The sequence below is a fragment of the Octodon degus genome, unplaced genomic scaffold (assembly GCF_000260255.1).
Source record: "Octodon degus isolate 3935 unplaced genomic scaffold, OctDeg1.0 scaffold00038, whole genome shotgun sequence".
NCBI classification, from domain to species: Eukaryota; Metazoa; Chordata; class Mammalia; order Rodentia; family Octodontidae; genus Octodon; species Octodon degus.
The window spans coordinates 6,935,120-6,945,771 of record NW_004524614.1 but is presented as its reverse complement, the minus strand read 5'-3'; the positions used below and the strand labels follow the sequence as shown (position 1 = coordinate 6,945,771).

Here is a 10,652-nt window from a genome sequence, read left to right as displayed (position 1 = left end):
TAGTCAGGGCTGGAATTTGTTTTTGTAGAGGACTTGAAGTGCTCTGCTCCATGCTCTTCTTGCCTTCATGGTTTGTGAAGAGAAGTCAGCTGTAATTCTGATGGGTTTTCCTTTGAATGTGATCTGCTTCTTTTCTCTAGCAGCTTCCAGAATATTATTCTTGAGCTGAATTTCTGGTATCTTGACTATTACATGTTTCGGTATGTTTTTAAGTGGGTTGAGGTTACTTTGCACTCTGTATGTTTCGGTTACCTGAATGTCAGATTGTTTCCTCATATTTGGGAACTTTTCTGCTATTTCTTCTGCCCATATTTTTTCTAATGTCATATGTATTGATTCCTTCTTTCTCATTGATGCCTATTAGTCTCACATTGTTCATCTTTGCATCGTCTTGCAAGTGATGAATTATTTTTTCCTGCATTCTAGTTGTTATTAAGAGATCTTTTCTTATGTTTTCACTAGTTGCACCAGTGTCTTCAAGATCTGAAAGTCTGTCTTCGTTTTCACTCAAATGGTTTTGGAAGCTTGTGATTGAGATTTTAAGTTCCTTTATAGCTCTTTGACTCTGGTTCATGCGATATATTTCTTTCCTGTATTGCTCATTCAAGGCATTCAAGGAATCTGTCATTTTTGTTATCTCCTGTATTTTTTTTATCAATGTCTTCTTTAGAAGCAGTTATTAATTCTTTTACTGCAGTGTTTTTTTTTCAGAATGGGTTTCCTCCCTACGTTTCTGTAGTTGATTCTTTACTTCATATGTTATAAGTTCAGAGAATTCTTTATTTGAGAAAAGAATTCTGCTCTGAGTTCCTGTATAACCTTCTGTTGTTGCTTATTTACTATCAACGCTATTAATTCATACATTTGAGCTGAGCTAGTGTCCTCTGCCCTTGTTCTGGGTGGGCATTGGGTTTCCTTTATATGTTTCTGTGTTTGATTCTTTACTGCAGATGCTATTAATTGAAGGATTTCTTTTTTCATTTCCAATCTGAGTTCCTCTGTACCTTTCTGCAGTTTTTTCTTTATTTCAGAAACTGTTGATTCATTGATTTCAGCTGTGTGATTCCCAATTTGTTCCGTGTTAGTGTCCTCTGTACTTGTTATGGGTGCGCTTGGGTTCTGTGATTGTATTTTGCTCCTTCTCATCATTTTGTGTAGCACTGTCTTCTGACCTTTGCTGTAGAGCTTTGGTACAGTTATAACCTGAGCACCTACTACTGAAATTCAGGTGCAGATCTACAAAGTTTGGATTTATCCAGTTGTACCTGGCTTGGGTCTGGTTCCTGTGCTCAGCTCCTTCCTGCTGCTGCTCTTGGGAGTAAACCTGATGTGCCCCTCTGGCAAGATGTTCTGCTTCTGGACTAGCTGGGTGGTTCTGCCCCCTACTCTCTCTGAAGGGATTGCAGTTGTAGGGTTTCACCCTAGGCCTGTATGCCAGGCCTGAGCTGAGTCTGGAGAGAAGGTGGAGTAGAGGGGAGAGGAAGCTCTCCCATACACTCACCGGGCCTGGACTAGGTCTGGATCTTGGAGTCTCCAGAATGTGGCAGAAATTCTCACTGGGTGGGTGGGGGGAGTGCTGCAGAGTGGGGGGTTCCCAAGAGGGTGGAAGAGCATCTCACCCACACTGCACCTGGGCTTGGACTGGCAGGTCCTACCTGTGCAGGGTAGCTGGAAGCTCTCCCACACACTCACCAGGGCCTGGGCTAGGACTGGATCTCGGGGTCCCCAGAATGTGGCAGAAATTTTCTCTCAGCAGGAAGGGTATGGGAGGGTGCTTTGCAGTGGTGGTAGGGTCCCAAGGGGGGTGGAAGAGGATCTCACCCACATTGCGCCTGGGCTTGGACCAGCAGGTCCGGTTGGCACAGGGTAGCCGGAAGCTCTCCCACACCCTCCTAAGTGATAGTATTTAAATTAAATACTGATATTAAAGGTCCAGGACCCAGCGATTTAAAAGCAATAAAGTCCTTCTCATTTGAATTACCTACACTCGCCCACGATGCTACCAAGAAGTTACTTACTACCATTCTATATGCAGCACTGTTCTTTCAATTAATGCTGTTCCTGGAATGCTGAAGCCTGGGTATGAATTTTAGCTCCATGTTCATTTCCATTTAGCATTTTGTACTACTGGAGACACTCAGATGTTAGTAAGCAAATACTGGTTAAACAGTTCTGTGCGGGTAGCTGGGCCAGGCACTGGAAGTGTTTTCAGGCGGTAGGTTACTTTATTCAAAAACCTAATGTTCAGAGATACTGTTATTTTTGTCATAAGTTTCTTTACTGAAGCAGCCTTTAACTGTTAGTTTTAGATACTTTTAACTGTAAGACTTGATACATTTAGATTTAGGATTATCATATTCTTTCCTTCTCCACCCAGAGGGATTCTTAAGTTCCCTCAGGATAGACAACTTTACAGTCTCACTCTGGTTTTTGTTTTCATTCTGTAGCCATGAGCCATCTTCAAACTGCTGTGAGTTATATGAAGCAGGCCTATGTAAGGAAAGAGTTGTGGGGTCTGTGTCAAACTAAAAGTTCATACCCACCTATAAACATTAAACAACAAATATTTATTTATTTTTGGTATTTCTTTAGTAAGGATCTATCTGGTCTCACTACGTAGATCGGACTTGTAGTGATCTACCTGTGTTCAGTCTCCCAAAGAGCAGGGATTACAGGCATACACCACCACGCCTCATTCCAGGGGCCGGCTCAGCATGCAGTAGCAGGGATCAAACCTGGGTCCTTGTACCTGCCAGGCAGGCACTTAGAGCTCCAAGCTATCTCCCTAGCCCCATCTTTTTATTTTTATCTGTTTATTTCTTATACTGAGACACAGTCTCAATAAGTTGCCCAGGTTGGGCTTGAATTTGTAATCTATCTGCCTCAACCACCCAGAGTGTTGGAATTGCAGGGGTATACTACATGCCCAGCCTGTGTGCCAGTTTTAAAATCGTAAAATTCTGAGACCTTGGTAGAAAAAAATCCTCATTTTTTTTTAAGTTGAGTGACAGAAAAACAAAATAGAAAAATTTAATGGTTAATATGAAAAAGAATAGACTTAGTCTTGCTTTATACCTTTTTGAGCCTTATCGATGAAGTTTGTTTAGCAATCCCTGAATATTCTGTATTATACTGTAGTAAATGATGTTTTTAGATCCTAGTAATTTGGTTCATAATCTCTATTTTATAAAAACCAGCTTTATTTCCTAAAGGTAGCCTCACATTTCTGGTTTTATATTTTTCTTTCTTGTGAGTGGGTGCTCAGGTTTTCGTAACACTATTATAGCCTGCGTGGCTCCACCAACAAGAGTTTATTTCTCACAGTTCTGGAAGCTGAAAGCCTGAGATTGGGGTACCAATATGGTAAAGTTTTGGTGAGGACCTCCTACTCTGGGGCGCTTGCCAATGAGTACACAAGTGTTCTTTTCCTTCTTAGAAGACCACAGCCCTTTTGATTAGAGCCTCTCCCTTAGGACTTCATTTAACTTTAGTTACCTCCTAAGTGACCCTGTCTTCACATATAATCACTTTAGGAATTAGGGCTTCATCTTGATGGTGAGAAGCTAAGGTTGGTATCAGCTGTGATTATGGTTAAGTGTTTTGGTATCTTGGTATCATGTCAAGTATGGTGGCACACACCTGTAATCCCAACATTTGAGAGGCCAAGCAAGGAGGAATACTGCAAGTTCAAGGCCAGCCTTGGCTACAGAGTGAGTTCAAGGCTAGCCAGAGCTATTAGCAAGACCCTGTCTCAAAAAAAAAAAAAAAAAAAAAAGGAAAAACACCAAAAAAACAGGGATCTGGGAATATATGTGGCACAGCACCTTCCTGACAAGTAACAAGGTTGAGAGTTCAATCTCCAGTACCACCAAAACCAAATAAGATACAGTAATTATATAATTGTCTTGCTGGTATTATGGTAGATAGCAGCTTATTCATTGTATACTCTAGCATCTTAAAGATTTTCTAATATTTTTATACAAAAATATATTGGTAATGAAAAGGAAAGATACACTTGAATAATAGGAAATAAAATCATATGCCAAATTACCGCTTTTTTTAAAGCTTGATTAACTTGGAGTAAATAACCACAGTGTGGCACTAATAATAACTTAGAGTGTTACTGAAATGAAAAGTTGATGTAAGCTCTGTGTTTAAAATATTTAGGATTTATGTTAAAATCCTTGTCTTCCAGATAAATTTGCGCCTCATCTTGGTGAGTGGAAAAACAAAGGAGTTCCTGTTTTCTCCTAATGATTCTGCTTCTGACATCGCCAAGCATGTGTATGACAATTGGCCAATGGGTGAGTGGTATTTTTCTCTCAAGGATGAATGGTGTTAATTTTCTGTGCCTTACCTTGTTTCACAAAAATAATCTGAAGAAGTTATAAGCCTATAAAATGAAAACACAAAAATAACTGAGGGTATAATGCTTGATGTTAGATTTTGCAGTTTTTCTCATTCCAAAATAGTAAAGAAGCTCAGTATGCAAAGTCATTGTTCTTGCTTTAGAATTGTTAGTGTAGACAAAAAATACTTTTAAAAGAAAAAGTAAGTTAACATTCATAATACTTTCATTACCATTAAACTTATTTTTACCAAAAAGAAAAGGAAAACTATCTTTAACATATTGTAAAAATTTCTTTGGTCTATTCTATACATAGCATGCTTAAAATTAAGTCTGAAATAAAGGTAAATTTGAATTCATGCCACTTCATATGTTCCTTAACAAGGTCAAGAAAGACCAAGACTTTGGAGCAGGGTATGTTTGATATTCCTTCCTTTTTCTACTTATTTGTGTCTAATAAAACTCTTGTCTTGCCTCCTTTTGCTGTGCTCCCTTGGGTGTCATTGTGACCCTTTTACTGTGCATTTTTGTGGCATCGGTAGCAAGGGTCAGACTGTTCCAGCTGATTTCATGCAGTTTTATTTGCAGAACCAATTTGAATTTTAAAGGACAGGACTTATTTCAACAAAGAATACAATGTATGCAAAATGAATTTCTCAACCATAACACAGGAATCATTTTTAGAGGCAACCCCCAGTACTTCATTATGATATACATTTTAAAATATAGAAACATAAAGTCCCATTAAAATTATCCTTGTTAATTCATAAAAACCATAAAATTAAAATAGATCCATAAAGAAAATGCAAATGTAACTCTAAAACTTAGAGTGTTCACATTAAAGTAGTGGTGTGCTAGATGGTGTATTTTTGCTAAAGTCACTACCTTACTGCTGTGTCATGAATGCCTGTGTTCCTGCATGGTGTATGGTGACCCAGTCATCTGCAGTTGCCACACAGTCTTTATTTATATACTGCACCATTGTCATCCAGCTTCTTTTAAGAGAAATTGTATTATTTCAGTATCAAGTCAGCTCCTGTTCTTTTTTTTATTAATCTCATCAATTAAAGAAGTACTGACTGGTTGGCATCATTATTGTCTTAAACCTAGTGCATACATGGGCACTAAAATCCCAAGGCTACTCTTAATGATCAAGTAGTTATTTTAAACTAGAGATCACTTCCAAATCATCAAAATGAAAACAGTTTGAAAGTTCTCAAATAGGGCTCCTCAGACCGTAAGAACGTGTCTTTGCAGACTCATAGGCCTGAATTTGAGAAATACTAATTTAGGCAAGTAATTTGAATTGCTGGGGGTTTTTTTGTTTGTTGTTTTTTTTTTCTTTTTTTCCTGTTGGTAACCAAAAGCCAGTTCCTAAATGAGGGAGGAACTGAAATTAAAAGTCACTGCTAAAAAGGAATTGCAGAAAGGCTTGGGGCTTTAACAACACTGGGTTTTTCCTTATAGGCAGGCAGGATAGATAATGATTAGTATAAAAGCATTTTTAAACACCTGAGTAATTTTGTGCTAGAGATAATACAAAAGATTACTTTTACAAGTTTTTTTGCGGGGAGGGGCTTAAGAATTGCTTCTGACATGTCATGGAAAAGAAAATGTAAGACAAGGGTAACCCCCTCTCAAAAATTTTATTTGAGCTATAGTACAAATTGAGGTAGAAGAAATACTTTTATTTTATTAACTATTTCATTCAGTTATTAAAATCAGTTTAATTGTTGAGTAATGATAAAAGAATCAAGTATAGTACGTCTTTGCCATTAGAAAATATCCCAAGTGAATGATCATATGTCAGTATTGAAAACTGATTGCGTCAATTAGATGTTACTTGTCTAAAAAAAAAAAATAATGCCCACTCTTTCCTCAGTTTGCTAAATCTGCTCAGCAAATTTAGACACCACAGAAATTATTTGTATTTTATATACTGTAAAATATTTCAATATGCAAAGGTCTATATTTGTCATGTAAGTTCAGAAAATGTAAATACTTGTTGATACTAATGTCAAAGCTGTTTCCAGATTGTCTTTGCTTTTTTGTGTTCCTAGTGTTCATATGTCACACTTCTAATATATATTGGGTTAGTTTGGAGGCTTCTTCTGGGCATTTATTGTGGATAAGTTGATACCAAGTTTATCTGCTATATTGTTTGCCAGTTGACCTAAAAAAGATAATATATCACTATTATCTGACAGATTAATAAAATCGTTGTTCAGCTTGTTTCTAGCCTTTGCATATACATCTTAACAGTTACAAATATTGGCTGCTAATTACTGGTAATTGAAACTAATTTTGAAATATATCTCTTTACTATGATTAGATTTTGTCCAACTCTTTTGTTGTAGTTGTTTACACTGTCGGCCTGTATTTTGGCACTCTTTAGTATTCTTTAAGAAACAAAAGCTAGTCTTTTGTGTGTCTCTTGGTATTTAATAACAGGAGTCAGAAAGGCTGCAGTGAATGTATGAGCTGTGATGATGCCCTACAGCTGTAGGACAGATTTGGGTTCAAATTTTTAATACAGTGTCATAGGGCCTTTATTATGTGTTTTTTGTTTTTTGTTTTTGCCGTGGGCTCAGCCCGCCGTGGGGGGCGGGCCTGGTACAACTTATGGTTCGGGGATAAAACTGGTCCCTGTGTTTGTCTAAGCAATCACTTTAGACCATTGAGCTATCTTGCGGGCCCCTTAGTTATGTGTTGAAATGCACCTAATCAGTTCCCTGAAATCTTTTCAGACTGGGAAGAGGAGCAGGTCAGCAGCCCAAATATTCTACGACTTATTTATCAAGGACGATTTCTACATGGAAATGTCACTTTAGGAGGTAATAGTCAAATTTGTAATGGGATTTAATGTTTATACGATAATATCATTATTAATTTTTAATTTATGTGTAAAAAGCGTAGTAAATTTAACTTTGAATTCTGCCCTTTTGATGTGCCTATTCATTTACATTTTATATTTCATTAAAATTAATATTAGCACTTCTTATAAAATAAACTCTGAGGGGCCAGGGATATAGCTCAGCGACATAAGCACCTGCCAGGCACTTGCAAGGCCCTGAGTTTGTATTCTTACTACTGCAATAAATAAATAGATAAGATAAAAATAAAAATAAAAATAAACTCTGGGTATAATAGGATACCTGCCATTTTACAAATTTATTGTACTCTTGGATAATTTAGATGTATTTTTCAGTTAAAAATGGATATACAAAGTAGAAGTTTATGATAATTGGTTTTTTAAATATATGAAGAGATGTTTTCAGTTTGACTCCAACTAATATGATTAATCATGTAAGAATAAAGGTAAATAACTACCATGGATGTAGTAGTCTAGTATAGTGATTGTAAGGACAGATTTCAGACCCAAACTACAAGTTGCATCCTACATCCAACTACTTATTGATGGGGAACCTCAGGGAAGTGACTTAACAAAATATCTATGTCCCAGTTTCCTCATCAGTAATAGGGATTACAGGGGTTATAAATGCTCAGGGGTAGACAAATAATGAAAATTACAGTAGTGTTGACCTCATAACTAAGGAGGAGTAATTTAGTTTGTATATTCAGAGTACTTAGTGCTTGGCTCATAGCAAACAATTATTAGCTGTTCTTTATATTTTTATTGGGAAAATGTAGCTCAATAGTGCCCTCTTATGGGGTATGTTTTCTACCATCTTTAGGGTTGGCTTTGCTTGTAGTATATGCATCTTAAATATATTTAGATAATTGGAAATTTGTAGGTAGATTAAATAATCACTTAAATATTTGTTTGTTTCTGTGTAGTTACACTTTTTTGCACTTGACAAATGTTTAATTTGTTTTTCCTTAAATGTAGAATACTTTATTCATTTATTTAACATGTTTATTGAACTCTCTTAAAACTGATTTAGAGATACAGGACTCATAAGATGAAATCTTTCGTAAAGGTCTTTTGAGTATTACATAGGACAAAATCTGCCAGAGGGCTAGAACAGATGAATAAAATGATTTTTGACAGTGTCAAGTTAATAGGACATTTCATGGTGTAATTTCACACATACTCCAATTCTGGTGACAGTGTTGTTATAATTAATCTAACAGATGCTGTTGCCTATGTGAAATAGTTACCATTTAAAACTAGATTAAAATTTTAGCAAGGCATGTGATGCATGCCTTTAATCCCAGCATTAGGGAGGCTAATGAAGGAGTTTTGCCTGGGCTACAGTGAGTTCAAGGCCAGTCAGTCTATACAGTGAGATTCTGTCTCAAATAAAACAAAACAACTAGAGCTTTTTTCTGTGTCTAGCTGTTTCCATTATGATTATTTGGTGAGGTAGACCAGTCTTAATGTACAAAGTACCTGTTTCCTGTCTGGCTGGATTACACGATCATTAGGGATGGGCCCATGTTTTAATCTTTTTTTTTTAATTTTCCATGGTTTCAAGATCTTGAGTTAAAATTGGTAATGTTGGTTGAATTTAGTCTCACCACATGAATGAATCTTAAGATTCATCATCTTGCTGTGTTTCATCCTGTGGGAGCAATTTTCCATCAACTATTCCTTTATAATTATCTTTATATTATGGCCCCAGTGTTCCAGTATCATGTTAAAGACATAGCGTTTGCATTAGATCAAAATCATTGACTCATTACCATTAAATTTATTTTTTATAATTTTTATTCATTTTAGTGAGAAAAAATAAAGTAGTAATGAAAGTTTCAAAACACAGTAGGATGTTTACAGTAATTAATACATTGCATATTGTCTTTGTAGTAGTTTGTCAGAGGGCAAGATGCAGACATGATATGTCTAAACAATATTAGTACAACCTTTTATTCTCAGTGAATTACCATTAGATTTAAAAATTTTACCTGTAGATTTTTGGAAAATGTTTTAGAATTTGCCAGATTAACTTATGTCATTACTGACTGTCTGTTAATGTTGATGGTTCTAGTAGCATGGTAAGCCACCTCTGACCTTAGTGATTTAGATAATGTAGGAACACAGCTGGCACTATTCAAGTTGATTGTTACACCTGGGTATTTGGTCAGGTTTGAAAAATAATATTCAACTATTTGTCTTCAGTTTCCTTGTGTTCTTAAATATCCATAAAAAGAAGATAGCACACCATCATGGCAGCTGTCTTCAAATATTTGAATGCCTATAGTAGACAAAGGCTAGCCTTGAGAAAACTAGACTTAGACAAGTAACTAAAAATAAAAAGTAGACAATTTTAAAAATTCAGTATAAGAAAAAATATGTGAACACATTGAGCTGTCTGAAGACTGGCCACTGTGGGAACTTTGAGGTCCTTGCTGTTCAAGTAGGAGTGACTGAAGAAGTAGTCGGGGTAGTAGAATAGAGGAAAGATTTGGTCATTGTGTAAATGCCTGAAGATGGAGGTTTGGACACTGTCGTTTTCTTTTTCGTGTTCTCGTTCTCTCTCTCTCTCTCTCTCTCTCTCTCTCTCTCTCTCTCTCTCTCTCTCTCCCCCCCCCCTTTCTTTCCTTCATTGCTCTCACAAAGTCTGTGTTGCCCAGGCTGACCTGGAACTCCTAAGCTTAATCAGGCTTTTTGCCCCAGTTTCCCCAGTAGTTGAGACTATAGGCATGTGCTTACTGTTCAGTTTCTCTGCCATTTCTGCAAGTTTGTGGTTCACTAAGTTTTAGGTTTAAATTTCTGGATATCAGGTCTGTCTTTTGAGGGATACCTTTGCAATCCCATGGAATTTCAGTCCACTGAAGGAGAGTATGATTGATAGCTTTAGTGATAGGAGGTGAAGAAGATGATCAGCTGAAACTTTGGTAGTGGGTACATTCTAGCTCAGTGTTTCCCGGAGTGTGGTTCTGAGATAGCAATCACCTGTGCTATATACTCTTTTTTTTTTTTTTTTAAATCTTTTTTAAGTTTGTTGTTGTTTGTTTTTAGGCAGGGTTTGCTCAGGCTAGCCTTGAACACTCTGTAGCCTACTAGGCTAGCCTTGAACTCCAAGCAATCCTCCTTCCTCAGCCTCCTGAGTGCTGGGGTTATAAGCATGCATCACCAGGCCCAGCTTATCTCCTTTGTCTGTATCTGTCTGTCTATCTGTCTTCCTTTCTTTCTCTTTCTTTTCTGTCTGTCATCTTCTGTCACTGTCTCTGTCTCTGTCTCCCTCACTTTCTTATTATGGTGCTGGTAATGGAACCTAGACTCGTGCATGCTAGACAAGTGCACTCCCGTGGAGCAACACCCCCCAATCTCTGAGGTACTTGTTTTATTTTATTTCATTTTTAAAAAAATTCTGAGTTCAATCCCCAGTTCCGCAAAAAA

The 10,652-nt window shown here is 36.9% G+C and overlaps 1 protein-coding gene across 1 annotated transcript in view; it reads left to right on the top strand.

Annotated features, from left to right (window-relative positions):
• The window catches only part of Ubl3 (ubiquitin like 3), a 91,890-nt gene that overhangs the window by 78,106 nt on the left and 3,132 nt on the right, over positions 1-10,652 (top strand). The window contains exons 2-3 of the mRNA XM_004631057.2: positions 4,196-4,304; positions 7,096-7,182. Of these exons, the coding sequence (XP_004631114.1) occupies positions 4,196-4,304; positions 7,096-7,182 (196 nt within the window). The remainder of the gene's footprint in view (positions 1-4,195; positions 4,305-7,095; positions 7,183-10,652) is intronic.